The 16,981-nt window shown below is 41.7% G+C and overlaps 1 protein-coding gene and 1 long non-coding RNA gene across 4 annotated transcripts in view; one reads left to right on the top strand and one right to left on the bottom strand.

Annotated features, from left to right (window-relative positions):
* The window catches only part of MED14 (mediator complex subunit 14), a 66,115-nt gene that overhangs the window by 5,043 nt on the left and 44,091 nt on the right, over window positions 1–16,981 (bottom strand). Inside the window, exons 19-28 of one of the 3 annotated variants that reach the window (XM_081793454.1) lie at window positions 16,640–16,731; window positions 15,322–15,474; window positions 14,747–15,016; window positions 11,050–11,190; window positions 9,354–9,465; window positions 6,635–6,766; window positions 4,678–4,860; window positions 3,538–3,773; window positions 1,815–1,994; window positions 1,174–1,281 (exon numbers count right to left, since the gene is read on the bottom strand). In XM_081793454.1, coding sequence (XP_081649580.1) covers window positions 1,174–1,281; window positions 1,815–1,994; window positions 3,538–3,773; window positions 4,678–4,860; window positions 6,635–6,766; window positions 9,354–9,465; window positions 11,050–11,190; window positions 14,747–15,016; window positions 15,322–15,474; window positions 16,640–16,731 — 1,607 coding nt within the window. The remainder of the gene's footprint in view (window positions 1–1,173; window positions 1,282–1,814; window positions 1,995–3,537; window positions 3,774–4,677; window positions 4,861–6,634; window positions 6,767–9,353; window positions 9,466–11,049; window positions 11,191–14,746; window positions 15,017–15,321; window positions 15,475–16,639; window positions 16,732–16,981) is intronic. The other 2 variants (XM_081793456.1, XM_081793455.1) reach the window with 2 other exon arrangements.
* LOC145714218 (uncharacterized) overlaps window positions 1–16,981 on the top strand; it is a 60,947-nt gene that overhangs the window by 10,711 nt on the left and 33,255 nt on the right. Inside the window, exon 2 of the long non-coding RNA XR_014136808.1 lies at window positions 4,124–4,293. This is a non-coding gene — a long non-coding RNA (uncharacterized LOC145714218). The remainder of the gene's footprint in view (window positions 1–4,123; window positions 4,294–16,981) is intronic.

Raw genomic sequence — 16,981 nt, 5'->3', positions numbered from 1 at the left:
ACGGTAAGATTTATTTTATTAAAAAGTTTTTTTAATGTTTATTTATTTTTGAGAGAGAGAGAGAGAGACACAGAGACAAAGACAGAGAGTGAGTGGGGAATGGGCAGAGAGAGAGGAAGACACAGAATTTGAAGCAGGCTCCAGGCTCTGAGCTGTCAGCACAGAGCCCGACACAGGGCTCAAACCCATGAATTGTGAGATCATGACCTGAGCCAAAGTCGGATGCTTAACTGACTGAGTCACCCAGGTGCCCCAACACTAAGATATATTTTAAATGGAACAAAAATTTAAATAAGTAATTAAAAAAATGAATCTATAACAGTATTAAAAGAAATATTAAAAGAAGCCACGGGAGCACCATCTCAGTATCCAAGAGCAGGAAGAGTGTATTAAATACATTTGCTTTAAATTTTTTTTTATATCTTTTTATTTATTTTTGAGAGTGAGAGAGACAGAGTGCGAGGAGGGGAGAGGCAGAGAGAGAGGAGGACACAGAATCCGAAGCAGGCTCCAGGCTCTGAGCTGTCAGCACAGAGCCCGATGCGGGGCTTGAACGCACAAACTGCGAGATCATGACCTGAGCCGAAGTCGGACGGTTAACCGACTGAGCCACCCAGGCACCCTTAAATATATTTGCTTTAAAAATTTTTTTGTGTGATGTTTATTTATTTTTTGAGAGTGAGAGAGAGCGAGAGAGAGAGCATGAGCAGGGAAGGGACACAGAGAGAGGGAGACACAGAATCTGAGGCAGGCTCCAAGGCTCTGAGCTGTCAGCCCAGAGCCTGACGCGGGGCTCAAACTCAAAAGCCATGAAATCATGACTTGAGAGCTGAAGTCGGACACTTAACCGACTGAGCCACCCAGGCGCCCCAAATGTATTTGCTTTTATAAGAGGTACAACTCGGGTTGCCTGTGCGGAGGGAGACTGGATGGCTGGACAGGGATAGATGGGAAATTTTCCACTGTATCATCTTGATCTAAATTCAAAAGATACAGGAAGATTGTATTACTTACTCAAAGATAAAATACAATTCAAGTTAAAAATTAAGAAGAGTTTAAGAGAAAAGCAGAGTACATAAAAAGGGGAAAACCAATAAACATTGCTCCCACTAACTCCAACCCCTTCAAACAGATCTTGCTATGCATAAAAGTGTGTATTTCTCTGTAACTTACCAGCTCTAGCTTCATAATATGCACACAGTCCCTGAGGATGTGTGTAGGAGCTCCTAACAGCTTGGTGAAGGCTATTAAAGTATTGGCTTTAAATGGCGGTCCTGCAACCTACAGGGATAAAGAAAGCAGGTTACTCTGCATTCTACATCAACTCTTCTCTTTTGTTGATTATACAGGCAGACCTTAGAGATGGGAGTTCAGTTCCAGACTGCAATAAAGCAAGTATCGCAATGAAGCGAGTCGAACGAATCTTCTGGTTTCCCAGACCATATAAAAGTTATGTTTATCCCATAGTGTAAGTGTGCAATGGTATTATGTCTAAACAGGGTACATATCTTAATTAAAAAATACTTTACCGCTAAAACATGCTAAGCATCGTCTGAACTTGCAATGAGTCATAATCACTGATCACCATAACAAAAATGAAGAAGTCTGAAATATTGCGAGAATTACCAAAATGTGACAAAGAGACTTGAAGTGACCAAATGCTGTTGGGAAAATGGCCCCAACAGACTTGCTCAGTGCAGGGTTGCCACGCATCTTCAATTCGTAAAAAATATACTATCTACGGAACGCAATGAGGTAAAGTGCAATAAAACGAGGTATGCCTGTATTAAAATTACGCATTAATAAACACATACTCTTGTTTCAAAGAATTTCTCTAAAACTTGAAGTTCATCAGGTTTCCACTGTCCTGCATTTTCAGGTGTCACTTTTAGCTGAAGTGTTTGGTTGGTTTTGGGACTAAGGGCTACTCTGCATTTCAGCGCATCAGTTTTAAACATGATCACTCCAGGTTCGTTGGAGTTTATCAGCTGCAGCTGCAAAACATGAAGGGTGCATCAAGTGAACATGTGAGACAGCATGTAAGACAAGAGAAAATGAAAATGCTGCTGAGAAAACGGTTTCAAAGGGAAAACAGCTAAGTTGATACCTGTTCCCAAACAAAAATATCTAGGCAGTGAGCACCACCAGCTGCTAACATCCTCAAGAAAAAACTGTACATGATGTGTCCTTGATGGAAGAACAGAACACAACCTATGGAATAGTTTTGTAAAATAACAACAAACTTGAGCCTGAACTCAGTAGTTAGATCTGTGGATGGACCAATATTATAGAAATATGAGGGTCGAAAGAACATGTTAAATAATTCCAAAGGGATGCAATGTTAGATCTGGACTGGGACCTTACACTGGCCCAGGGGTTGGCAATTTTTTCTGTGAAGTAATGGAGAATAATTATCTTGGGCTATATGGTCTCCGTTGCAACCACTCAATGATGCTATTATAGCTGAATTTACAGACAGTATGTAAACTAATGGGTGTGACTGTGTTCCGGTACAACTTTTATTTACAAAAACAGGTGGTGGATAGGACTTGGCCCCTGGGCCAGTTTATTGACCTCTGCTCTAGCTTAATATATTGATTATGCAGATGAGCAAAATGAAGTTCAAAGAGCTGAAAGCTTACACGGCTCATAAGTGGCAGAGGTAGGGTAGATTACAGATCTCATAATAATCATTTTTTAAAATACTAATTTATTCAACTTACGTTAAAACCTCGATTTTTCAAAACATCTGAATATAAAGGTTGCAAATTACCTTGGTGCCATCCATGGAGTAGATATTTTAAACATTCACCATTCTACTTCATTAAAACATATATACATCAACAGTTACCAGTAACTAAAATGCACTGAAAAACACTAAGACATTATGCTAAGGGCTTTCTATGAAATACCTCAAATTTCCCCAATTGTTATGAGGTAGGTAAATACCACTATCTACTCTTATCAAAAAGGGGAAGAGATCTGCCTAAGCTTGTACTAGCACGTGGCATGGCCTGTGTACAAACCCAAGTGGCCGGGCTCCAGAACCGGTGCCATCAACCCTGAACTATCTCAGAAGGGTTATCACCGCAGGACAGAAGTTTTTTCTATAAAAATTTTACCTCAATTCAATCGCCCATGTATTGAAAAAGTTTTCCACCTTGTGATCATAAATAATTTTATTTCAGTGGAGAAGCCAATTCCAGAGGGCAAATAGTCACTTGTACGCTAGTCTCTCCAGAGCCAGATCTTGGATACGTTTGTCCTATGACATTGTAGGGACCTTGTGGGACCTATCTCCAGATCCATGTTAGCCACAGCAGAACAAACGTAAAATGCAGGAATATGTTAATGTAAGAATGGAAAATAAAATAGTGGAGTGCATTTTTAACACCAGAGCAGGGTGAAAAACATAGTTCTAAACGAGCTAGTTAAAGGAGGTGAAGCAGTATCAATTTCATTCAGATCCTGTTCTGTGGGGCAGCTTAGCACCCGCCTTCGACAATCACCACTTTTGAGTTCACTAGGTACCCGTACCGTTTCTTGTTGAATAATTCTTTGAAGGTGTCGTCTCATGATGACGGATCCAAGGAATCTCTCAAGTGGAGAACAAAGGTAACTACCTGCCAGGCCAGGCACAAGGCCTGGTGTTGGAGAGGGCAGCAGTAAAATGTTCAAGGCACTGTGAGTGAGGATGGTAGGTATGGACGCTGCCCAGGAGCGCTGAGGTAGTTTACGAGGTGGAGGCATGTTTGTTGGCAAAGTCTGGGAACCTGTGGGAAGGAAAACACGTCATTTCATTTACAAATCACACTGTCTCGTTCTGTTTCGCTTTTATTATAAACCTTTGATATTCTAAAGCAACCCATGCTGTTCATTACTCCTTGTGCTATAACAATCATATTAGCTTCCTGTTAGCAAAATGGTCAGACTTATTCTCCCCATAGCTAGGTCCATTGCAAAGTGGCTTTGTAGCAAGTCTTTCAAGGGATGGAGTCTACTTTACCTGGAATCTGGGCTGGCCTTGTGACTTGCTCACTTACAGAATGTGGTAGAAGGGACATGGTGCCAGCAGCAAACCTAGGGTTCCACTCACCTTTCTGAAACCCTGTCCACCCATCAGGTCAACGAGCCTGTGTTCGAGTATGAGACCACATGGAACAGAGGAAGCTACACCAACTGGGACCATTTTAAGCCAGTCAGGCCCCAGCCAACCCAGGAGCTGAGCACAGACGCGTGAGTGAGCAAAACAGAGTCTGGAAAACTTGCCCAAAATCACCAAGCTACACAATGGTGAGCTAATACAAGATTGTTTTAAGTCATGAAGTGTTACATGGCAAAGCTAACTAACGTACGTGTACAATTTTTCTCTTCTGTGTTAACTTGCATAACCTTATCAGTTAACTTTAGGTGTCTTTTAAGGTCTAGTAGCTAAGTTAGTAACAGAACAAAGGGGGTCAACCTCACAAGATTTCTGGAGGAGACATTTCTTTCTTACGTTTTGCTTAACTTTGCAAACTGACTATTGTTAACCAATTTACTAAGTGGATAAAAGTTTAAGTTATTAAGTATCCCCATTTAACAAGTAGGTCATGGCTTTCAAATGTGAGGATGGAAAAAAATAGGTCATTTGGAGGTTAGACTAAAAATGAACACAAAAATGGTGATGACACTCACTTGTTCCAGCTCGAGGGGAATGAGAAGCATCTGGAACCGGAGAATGTAGTGATGGGTTGGCTGGTGACATTCCAGGCATGCGCGTTGCTGGTGAGGGGCCGGACACTTGAGGAGACCCTGGCCAGTTCCCGGCTCGTCCACTTGGTGACACCATAGTGTATGGAGAACTAGGGTCCAGGGTTCCTGTAAACAAGTAAACAGATGGTTTTCAAAACCTGTATTTTAATAACTGAAAAGTACTTGACAGCACTGAAACACTCGACACTTTACAAGGTGACTGCTTTATTTTTTCTTTTGCTATTTCACTGAAGTATGATGCTTCTTAACATGATACAAAATTAGAAAAATACAGACCGAGGCAGGATAAAATTTACCTTCACCCAAGCTTCAACATGGACATTGTGTAACAACCTACTATTTTCAAAGCCTATTTGCAAACATGTTTGAAAATGTTGAGCAAAAAAATCTCAAAGCTCATTTAAGGGCAGAAATCTACTTTTCAAGTAACACTGACAAATTACATTTTCATTCTACTCAAGGCTGAGGACAGGAAAATTTTGTTTTATTCGGTAAAGGCTACACTGAGAGATGAACCAAGAATCAAGTTTTGAAAGCAGCAACTTCCTGAACAATTTGATATTTAAATTTCATCCTGCAGATACCGTTAACATATTATATATACACCCCTCCGTAACCAAACGACAAACTGAGAAAACACTTTTACCATGTATCAGAGGAGAGTAGATGGTCCCAACTTCAAGTCTTATAAATAGTTCAGAAAAAACACAAGAATATATAGGCAGGGCATAAAATGAGAAACACCAAAGATCCATGGGGGGCAGGGGGAAGGTTCAATTTCATTAATAATCCAAGAAACTTTCACCTATCAAAATGACTTAGATTTTTGAAAATCATTAATACCCTGTGTTGGCAACGATGCAGGAAAATAGATACTCTTGTTTGATGCTACAGGAAATTGACATAGCCTTTCAGGTGAGCAATTTGCAGTATGCTTCAAAAGCTTTAGAATTTCTCAAACCCTTTGAAACAGCAATTCCACTTCTAGTAACTAACCTAAGGAAATAATTAGGTGGGCAGAGATGATACCATTTTTAGTTGTTAAAAAAAAAAAAAAAAAAAAAAAAAGGGAAACATTCTAAACATATGATAGGAGGACAGTTACATTACAGTATGCCGAGACAAGGGAATACTATGAAGTCATTTAGTATGACGATGTAGAGTTCTTACTGACAGAAATGTTCCTACAAATATTAACAGTAGAGAGTAAAACCACAGATGCTACATAGCTGTAATTAACTGGGAAAGTTCTTCATGTTGTGATTTGGCATGGCATTAGAATAAAATAAATGAAGAAAGTAAGGCACTGAAGTGTGTTGTCATCAGTGTAAAAGAGAAGGGGAGATCTCGTACACTTACAGGTATCTGCTTCTGTATGCATAAAGCACCTCTGCAAGAACACATGAAAAATTAATAACACTAAATGCCTCTGGGAAGAGGAACTAGGTGGTTGGTGGCATAGAAACCCTTCACTGGCTACCTCTTCTTTATTTGAACCAATTCAAAATAGATTATTTTTAGTTAAAAAGTTAGAAAATCCAAGTCTCAATACATATGGTACAGTCCCAACTACCGGGGGAGGTGTCTGAGGGGAGAGACAAGCGGACAGGTGGAGGGCAACAGAGATGCAAGCAGGCAGGCAAGCAGGGGGTGCGTGACGGGAAGAGCAAGGCAGGGCGAGGGAGAGAGAGACAGAGGGTTCAAAGCAGAGAGGCCAACTGGTAGGTCTCTGCGTGGTGGGATTAGGACAAATTCATTCTTTTGCGATTTCCCCAATAAACAGAGTGCTACTTTTGCAATACGAAAATAATTTATTTAACAAAACAACGACTTTCACGTCAAATTCTTATGCTATCGCGATTTCCATGTACAGACTCACCATGTGGACTAGCAAAACTGGCCCCTGGTCCTATTGAGATTCCATGCGAGGATGGGGGAGGAGTTGGAACAAATGACGCTGGTGAAGGGGCTCTCAAAGCCCCACTGGGGGAGCTGGCAGCATGCAGATTCCCTAATGAAGGAAAATAATTATAGATGATCTTGCAGGACACATATTATGTCCTGGCCGAGGACCTCAAGTTAAGACTCTCTCAACAGACTAAAGAAATAGGTAGTAAAGCTCCCATAAATAGCATAAAGAAAATCTGGAATGATTTTGTTATCGAACGAGAGAGAGACAGAGAGACAGAGAGAGAGAGAGAGGGAGAGATCAATTCCCTGGGGCCCAAATTCTAGCCCTTATATTGACTGAGTTCTACAAAAATATCCAGTGTACTTTTTTTTATTCGCTCATTCATTCAGCACATGGGCATGAATGTCAATTTCACGCCAAGCACTGTTGTAGGCACTGGGGATGCAGCAGTTCACAAGAGACAAAAATTCCTGCCCTCACGGAGCTTATATTCTAGTAAAATGAGAAAGACAAACCAATATATGTCAGTGGTAAGAACTATGGAGAAAAACAGGGCAAGGAAAGGGGGCAATTTCATGTAGTGGCGGAGGTGGGTGCTATTGTTGATATAAAGCAACCCGAGAAGACCGCTCTGAGAGCATGTGGGCCTTGTCACAAAGAAACTGAAGGGTAAGGCATGAAGATACCCAGGGGATAAGGTATTCCAGGCAAAAAGAAGAGCCAGTGCAGAGGCCCCAGAGGCAGGAGCATAAATACCAGGGAGGAGGCCAGTGTGGCTGATCAGTGGGTGCACAGGGTCAGTGGGAGGAGATGAGGACAGAGAGTGGCTGTGGGGGGTGTCCCCAGATCACACGGGGGCTTATAGGCCCACTCTAAGGACACAGGGTTTACCCTGAATGAGACGGGAAACCACTGCAAAGTTTGGAGCAAAGGAGTCATAAACTAGCTTCTGTTTCCAAAGGATCACTCTAGGCGTTGTGTGGAAAATAAGACTGTAAGGCAAGGGCAGGGAAACCAGTTAGAGGCCACATTAATAATCCGAGTGAAAGACGGTTAATGGCTTGGGCGAGGGCGGAGGCTGAGGAAGTGAAAAGCGGTTAGAGTCTGGATAAATTCTGAGTACAGAGCGGACAGTGACCGGTAACTGCTCAAGTGGGTGCGCGAGAAAGAGGGGTCGGGCACGACTCTAACAGCTCTGGCCAAGCGGCGGGAAGGAAGGGGCTGCCGTTTCCGGAGATAGGGTGGGGGCAGGGGCGGGTGTTAGGAGTTCAAGTCTCAGCCACTGTCTAGACATCTACAAGGACATGCTGACTAGACAGCTGGGAGATACAGGACTTGAGTTCAGGGGAGAGGTCTAGATGGCAGATATTAAAAAACTGAGAGCCAGAAGCTTAAAGATGGGATTTACCACAGGACTAGTTTCAACTGAGGATCAGGAAAGGGGGAACCATGCTACCAAAACTATAAATAAATTCAACGCTGAAATACTTGCTACATTACCATAACTATCCTCCGTACCAGCAGGTTTTAAATTCTCTACTGCGTAAGAGAATTTCATATTTTTTATGTTCTACACGTAATGTAGTGCCTTACATTCAGTAAATACGTTCATCAACTCGACTAACCTTTAAGTGTCATACTTAGATAGTTAGCTGTGGGTTTGCTGTGGGGATTAAATGAAGTGCTTAGAACATGGCCTGGCACACAGCAAATTCTATATACCTGTCTGCTACTAGAATTACTTCAAAATTATTTCTACTTCCTTTTATATAAAACCTCACTCATCTCCTAGAAACACACTCCCCCTTGGGTTCTATGCTCATGTCTCCTGTTTTTCTCCTTGCTCCCTGGCAGCATCTTCTCAGGCTCCTGCTCCTGGGAAGCAGCTGCCAGTACTCGTCAGGGTCTGCGCTCACCCACCGAACTCAGCCTTCGGTGACCTTAGACGACAGGACAGTAACTTCCAAATCCTCATCTGTAGTCCCAGCACCTCTGATGAGCACGTAAGGGATCATCTACCCAAGAAATGTGATACCTATCTTCCATGCTGGATGATGAGCTGGAGAGTGGGGCCGGTGTCTGGCTCACTGCTGAATCCCCAGCACCACACAGCACTGGCACAGGGCAAGAGCTTAAGCAACACTAACAGATCGTTCAGTTACAAGTAAAAATTCGGCATCCTCAAACAATTTCACAGCGCACTTCATGAGGCTGCCAACAGAGCCATTTTGATTGGACGAGCAGGCTGCGCCCCCCTCTGAGGGGCAGTCTCACATACCAGGGCTTGGCCAACTTTTTCTGTGAGGGGTTCCAGCACAGCAGGAAAGCAGCCTCGACACTGCACGAATGGGTGTAGCTGGGTTCCGACAAAACTACAAAAACAGGTGACGGGCAGGACTTGGCCCAGGGCCTTCGTTTGTTGGCCTCTGACATAGATCATATTGTGATTAGCACTTCTTGGAGCTGTGCCATGAGCCTGGCTCTGGGTGACAATATCTCCACTTAATTCAAACCTGAATCGTGAACACAGATTTCACAATCCTGCCATAAGGAACAAATGGCCAATGTTTAGCCAGAGATAAGAAGTTGTTTCTGAAGTCAAGGCTACATGTGTGGTGCGTGCGTGTGCATGTGTGTATTCTGGATGTGAAAGTTGAATGTGACAAGAGCACAGGTAACACCTTACCTGGAGACTGTGTGTGCATCATAGAGGGAGACTGATTAACTGTGCTGTGGTAAGATGTAGGGGGTGAAGTAAGAGGATAAGCGCCTGATGACCCTGGCTGCTTGGGAAATGGCTGAAAAGAAAACAAGTAAACGTTGGTCAAACGGCCACCCAAGTAGAGTATATAGTACATACAGCACACAGCCTACAGCTCAAGTGTTAACATTTACACATTTCACTGGTTACAAAACAGGAAACATGATATGAAAATGTGCAAAATACACAATAATTCAGAAACTTAATAACTCTCTGACTTTCGAAATGTTTAAAACACAGCAAGAATCTCACTCCTGACCTTGTAATGCCCTTGCTTATATCCCTCAAAATGTTTTTTGCTCATCTTATCTACCATATCACTGATTTATCTGTATCGGTGATCTACCATTTCACCGATTCCAAGATTTTCTTCCCCTCCACGTTTTCACATCTCTGAAATCAGGGTGTGTCTTTCAATTCATGGCATGGCATAGCGAAACTGGCAGTGTTGTTTCTGGCAGTTCATAAAAAACAGTGCAACTCCCATTTGGTGGAGATTTAAAGGCAGTGAAACATGGTAGTTCAGCCTATCTCTACTCACCTTTACCTTCATCTCCAGCAAAGAAAAGCCTAGGACGATGTAATTCTTCCTAATCCGGTTTTTTACTTGAGTTACAAATCACATATAGTCAAGTACACACATCCTAACAAACGCACGGTCTGATGGATTTTTACAACCGTAACTGCCACATGGATCAAGACACTGAAGAACGCTCCCAGTGCCCCGGAGGCCTCCCTCATACGCCTCCCAAGTCTTTAGCACCTTCCCAAAGGTAGGCACTATTCTGACCTCGGTCACTCAAGCTTGATTTTGCCTCTTTTCACATTTTACATCAATACTGAATGTACTTATTAGTGTCTGGCTTCTTCTGTTCAACATTATGTCGGCAAAATTCGTCATGCTGTTGCATGCAGCAGGAAGTCTGTTTTTTTTATTTCTGTAAAGTATCCCATTGCATTAGTATACCCCAACTTATTCACTCATTCTGCTGTTTGATATTTGGGTAGCTTGCAAGTTTTAGATAAATCAGGCTGATAAGGATATTCTTGTGTTTTCTGGGGCATTTCTGTTGCTCATACCCCTAAGAGTAGAATTGTTAAGTCAGAGGTAAGCATAATGTTCACATTTAACACCTGGAGCACTTCTAAACACCACTGCAAGGGAGCTGTACCATTTTATGCACCCTCTACTCGTAAGTGAGTTTCCGTCACTGCTAATACCTAATGTTGGCAAGAATTGTCAGTTTTCTCCTCCAAGCCATTTTTGTGGGTGTGGAGTATTCTCTCACTGTGCTTTCAAGCTGTATTTCTGTGATGCCAAACGATGTGGAACACCCTTTCTGTGCTTACTGGCCAGCTGGATATCATCCTCTTTGTGATCACATGGGTGATCACCTCACAGCATTTTAAGTCTGAGGTTAGAGCTAGTTGTGGTACTAATTCACTTGCCATTACTAGAAGCTTCCTCCTCTCCCTCTGTCTCTATTTTTTCATATGGACGTCCTGGACATCTTGGGCTCACCAAGGACCTCCTTGCCTTTCAACAGAGAAGCCCAGACACCCGTAGAAGCCGTGAAGTTAGGCAAATGTGATACCATTTGTAATTTCAGCTAGACATCACCTGTTGCTGGGGTGGTGGCTGGAGCTGTGAGATTAAAGAATCCATCATATCTCCCCCTATGGGAGAAGGGGGATTATCATCCTCGTTTACAGACCTTCTTCGAGCATCCTGATTGCTGTCAACAAACATATTCAGGAATGTCTATGGATATAAACAGGTAGAATTCAGATTATTTTACCTACCTTTTGTAAGATATGTTTAAACATTTAGATTAACACAAACAAATACACCACGCCCAACTCTGAAAGGTAAGTTTGATACGTGGCCACTTCCAGGACAAACTGGAAGACATATTGATAATTTTGAAGGAAGGCAGGGAAAGTGAGGAAATAACATCTAAGTTAAAAGTCCTCTCGAGAAGTATTGTGCAAGTACAAAGTTGAAGAAAGAAGTATACCCTGGTACCTCCCCACACCAGGTCCAAGTATTTTCTTGTTAACTTCTGAATCAGAAACGCAGGAAAAAAGAGAAAAGTTGTATGTTGGCCATATAAATCACTTCAGTGACTTTGTGAAATGTCCTATTTGGTAAGAGTTCTCTACCTTCTGAGCTAGAAAATATGACAGAAGAAAACTGAATACAGAAACCAAGCCATCTTTCCTCTTTTTATCTTAACGCGACTGAAATCTTGAACCACCAAGAGTGGGACAATCTTGTTTTATGGTGTATTTCATCAAAATTTCAGCAAGGCGACCAGACTTTGCATCTCAAGCATTCTCTTCCTTTTAATACGCTCCACCTTCCCGATCTTCAAAAACATAGATCAAAAGCTTATCAGGATCACTAGAAAGCTTTTCAAAGTATGCTGTCTGATATCTAATAAAAGATGATGGATTGACAATGCACATTTTATCTTTTCCCAGTAACCCACTGAAAGTCCTAAAACTTTTTTTCAAGCAGTAAGTCACAAAGACAGAACGAGAGAAGAGAAAAATAGCCATGAATTCTGGAGGCTGCAGAGCAGATGGCTGAGTGGTAACTGAACTATCTGATGTGAGGAAGTTGTAGCCTAAAGCGAGCAGTGGGGAAAGCCAAGAAGCAAAGCTATTTCTGTCCAGATCCCCAAGACATGTAGGAACCGGCAGCACTAGACACCTCTGGAAGGGGGATGAAAAGTGAGACTAAAAATAGGACTGCCCGAAAGTCTTTTTAGGCGACATGGAAAGCCTCCCAGAACCTCTGTCAGTCTCACTGGGTGACGCTGACCTCTACCACTCTGGTGGAGAGTCTCTGACTAGGGGGGTTCCGGCGCCAATTGAGAGGAGTGCCATATTAAAAATGAAGACCACGGGGGGGGGGGTCTGATGGGCTCACTCGGAAGAGCATGTGACTCTTGATCTCAGAGTCGTGAGTTTGAGCCCCACGCTGGGGGTGGAGATTACTTTAAAAAAACAATGAAGATTAAAGCTTACATACTGAATGTTGAAAATAGTATTCTCCTTCTCTTATTTGACTTGCCAGAAACTGGGGGCCAGATGCATCCCATCTATGCAGAGACTTGAATACTCCTCCCCTGGCACTCCCACCGGCCCAACAGAGAGACCTAAATCTACTGACACTGGGAGTTAGCCAAAGAAATGGCCCAAGCAGGTCATCCTGCAGTGAAAACCACAGTCAGCAAGTCTCACCTTTAAATAAGAACAGCAAGGGGGCACCTGGGTGGCTCATTCAGTTAAACACCTGACTCGATTTTGGCTCAGGTCATGATCTCATTGTTCGTGTGATAGAGCCCTGTGTCGGGCTCTGCACTAACAGCACAGAGCCTGCTTGGGATTCTCTCTTCCCTCTGCCCCTCCCTTGCTTGCGCATGCGTGCACTCTCTCAAAAATAAGCATTTAAATAAAGAAACAAATAAATAAGAGCAGTGAGTTAAGAATCACCAATATGAAAGAGATCAGAACAACAAAAAAGCAAGGTGGATGAAATGGAAAGTATGTAGGAAGAAAAGAGGTACGAGAAGATAAGACAGCCATTTATGACAAGGTATCATAAAATGAACATTTAATGACTATTTAGAAACAACAGAGAACTCCTGGGAATGTTTTAAAAGATCACAAAAAAAATTATCAAAAATAGAAAGCTTGAAAGAAAACATGAGGAAATCTCCCAAAAATAAAGAGACAAAAACAGGGAAGATAAGAAAACTAGAGGAAAAGTCCAGGATACCAATCAGAATAGTAGGGGTTCCAGGAAGAGCTAACAGAGAAAACAAAGAAGAATTGAGAAATGATACAAGGCAATTCCCAGAGCAAAAGGATGTGGGTTTCCAGAATGAAAGAGCCCACTTAATTACATAAGGTTCAAGAACTGGAATGAGATTAAATCCTTCAGTGGTCACAACGGAAGTTAGAAGACAATGGAGCAATGTCTTCAAAATTCTCACAGAAAATGATTATAATCTCAAATTCTACACTTAGCCATTCTCTCAATCAGATGAGGGTAAACTAAAGATGTTTTTAGGCACACAAGGTCTCAAATTAACCTCCCACGTACCTTCTTCCAGGAAACTATGTAGGAGGTTTTCTACAAAAACAATGGAGTAAACCAAGAAGACGACCTGCGGTGCAAAGCCACAAGGCATGCAACACAAGAGAGAAGTAAAGCACTCTCTCTCCCTCTTCACCATCCTTCTACAGATTCCTGAATCAAAACTGTGCAACAGGTCTGGAGCACTACCATTCCAGATTGGAGGTCAGAGGATTATAGAAGAGATTTCTTCAAGATGAAACCAGTGAGGGAGCTCATATATGAATGCGCGGAGGGGAAAGTTACATACATGGGAGAGACTCTAAGGTTGAGTTAGTGATAAGTACAGAGAAAGCTAAGAAGAAAAAAAAAAAGTAAATTAATAATTCCCAGGAAAATAAAATGTTGAACAAGAAAGGAAAAGTAATCATAGTAAGCTTGGTGGACAGTGTTTACATATTTATAATAATGACAACACTGAAAAATTATCTAATCATAATTGCTGCCTAGCCATATTGCAAGGATAGGAGGAAAGAAAGAAGGTATACTGGGAGCAGCCTGGAAGGAAGAAGGAGCATATACAAATTAAAAAAGAATTAAATCCTCATCTTCCATTGTGAGAATCAGATAATGCCCTCAACCAAGAAGTCCACGAACAGCAATGTAAGCATTTCATTTAGGGACAGAGATGTAAATACCAAGAGAATCCTCATATAAGAGCTGAAAACAGAACAGGAAAATGGCAAGAGTGGGTTGCAAGGGACAAATTTTCAAAACAAGCCATTTGGAACCATCTGACTCTAAACTAGAAGCATATACAATTGAGCTATTATACCAGAATCTGCAGATATTGTGGCCCAGGATCCTACATTAAAAACAAACAAACAAAAAAACCGTCATGGTTGAACTGATGAATCAAACCTTCTCAATAATCAAGGATAAAGACATTGCTGAAGTTCCTTGAAGTTCCAACTAGCAAACGGGACTCTCTGCACTACCCTCCACCTTACTCATTACAAGGAAAGGAGAATTTATCATCTCATACACATAGGCACAGCACCTCATGAGAACCTCCTGCTCCTTCAGAATGAAGTTGCAGAGATGACGAACTAACACAGCTGCTTATTAACTTTAAGCAGGAATTTGTTGCTTTTCCCCATTATTTCCCCCTCAAAGCAACTGTTTTAGCGATGTCTATGTTTACTCATGCTAGAATACCGAAGTCGGTTACCTTTAGTCCGGGTGCAGGATAAAAACCTTCAACTAACTTGCTATTGTCAAAAAGACTATAGGCACCATCCCGTATTGCCACCACGCCTCGGCTCCGGCAGTAAATATCAATGCAATACATGTTCCTGAAGGCCAGTCTGATGTGGGTGGACGACTGTGGCAGGATGGAGAAGCACTGGTAAGCAGTATTGGTTCTCTGGGTCAAGCCCAACATCGGCACAGTGGGGAGTTTGTTGATGGCATTTAACGGAGCCTGAGTATCAAAGAGTACCTAAAAGAGACACAATGAGAGCAACCAGTTTCCATACAAATGCTAAAGCCTCAGAATCTCTTATGGTCATAAGTGAGACAATGTCTTTCTGGCACGTTCCATACAACGTTCCCTTGAAGAGAATGCAAATTATATCACTGCATCTACTTTGAATCAAAAGAAAATTCCCCAAGAAGAATGCAATATATAAAAGACAAAAATACACATCCTTGTCACTGAAGACAAGACCACACGATTTTTTGAGGAGCCTTACATGAGACCCTGACACTGACTCTTATTTTTACACAGAAAGTAAACTTAATTACCTGTAATAACTGAACCACATTCGGTGTTTTGTTGAACATTTCTTGAAGCTGATGGAGAATGGTATTGTGACAGTTACTGCAACCTGAGTTTGGACCAACAGTTCCCAAAGAGATGTGAAATTTCTGATGTATGGAATTCCACTGGATACTAATCTAAATCAAAGAGATTACAGGTTTCAGAAACTGAGAAAGTAACAGATTCCAGCAGAAGAAAAAACAATGTTTCAACAGTAAGGCAAAACGCCAAAGATGTACATGAGGTCTTTTTGGAAAGCCAGCCAGAAGGCTGGACTCTGTGAACTCCAGATGTACTGGTACTATGGGCCAGTACATTTGCAGACTATGTATTAGCCCACTTCCACTAAATAAAACAGAAAGAGAAGGTGCTAAAGAAGACAATTTGGATTAAATTTTATTTAAAAAACATCATGGGGTGTTTCTTATCTAGGACTGAAGAAAAGTCACCCTCTGGGTGAGCACTGTCGTAAAGGGAAAGGAAGCCACCTCCAACACAGATGCCTTCAGTTAATGGATTTTAAAACACTCAAGGAATTTCTGATATTACTTGATGTAGAAGAGTCCTGAAAGAAGCCAGCTGGCTGAATTTTTATGCGAAATTTCTAGGACTTTACATATGGGGTGGGAAGAAAATAAGGAAATAAGAGATTACAGGGAATACCTTCAAGACTGAGACAGGACCAAACAATGTTGATAGTCATGTGACCAAAAGCAGAGACATACTGTATTGTTCAAAACCATTCATAATCTTTCATTAAAGTGATCCTGCTACTAACCAGATTTGAAATCCGTGAAGAAAACAAATACAAACACCAAAAGTACATTACCTTGTCCAAAACTCATCAAGATTATATACCCCATCAAAGAGGGCATAATTTTTGCTTTTGATTTTAAAGAGTTAAACATTATAATACATTAAATATCATCAAAGTACTTAAAGTTTATCATTTTTATCCCCAATATTTATTTGAGTCCTCAATTATTTCAAGGTAGTTTTCATAGTTTTGAAATTCTTGCTTTTTAGAAGATTTAGGAGATGGGGCGCCTGGGTGGCTCAGTCGGTTAAGCATCTGACTTCGACTCAGGTCATGATCTCACGGTTTGTGGGTTCTAGCCCCGCGTCAGGCTCTGTGCTGACAGCTCAGAGCCTGGAGCCAGCTTCGGATTCTATGTCTCTCTCTCTCTCTCTCTCTCTGTCTCTCTGCCCCTCCCCTGCTCTCTCAAAAATGAATAAACATGAAAAAAAAATTTTAGAAGATTTAGGAGAGGAACTTCAGTTTTACTAAGTTCACAGACTTACTGAGCTTCCCTTGGTGGTTCCATAACACAAGATAAGTTTTCGATAATTATAAACACGAACTTCCGAGAAAATATTTAGATGCGCAGGTATGTCTAGAGAGAGAAGAAGCAAAAGGGAGATTAAGATAACTCGCAAAACTTTAAAACACACATGGTGGCAGTATCATATGCCCAGACAGGCTGAGAGCTCTAAATATGTGATTTCGTTACAAAAGAATTAAAAATAAAACAAGGAAAGCAACAGCATAGATAGTGGGCTTCCATTTGGAAACAAGGGGTGCAGGGCAGGGCAGAGAGATACTCAGGCAGTATACAGCACAATGGTCAGGAAGCTCCAGTTGCA

Source organism: Panthera onca, chromosome X (genome assembly GCF_046562875.1).
Source record: "Panthera onca isolate mPanOnc1 chromosome X, mPanOnc1 haplotype 2, whole genome shotgun sequence".
NCBI lineage: Eukaryota > Metazoa > Chordata > Mammalia > Carnivora > Felidae > Panthera > Panthera onca.
Note: the sequence above shows the minus strand (reverse complement) of the source record. Positions and strands in the feature narration are given on the sequence as shown.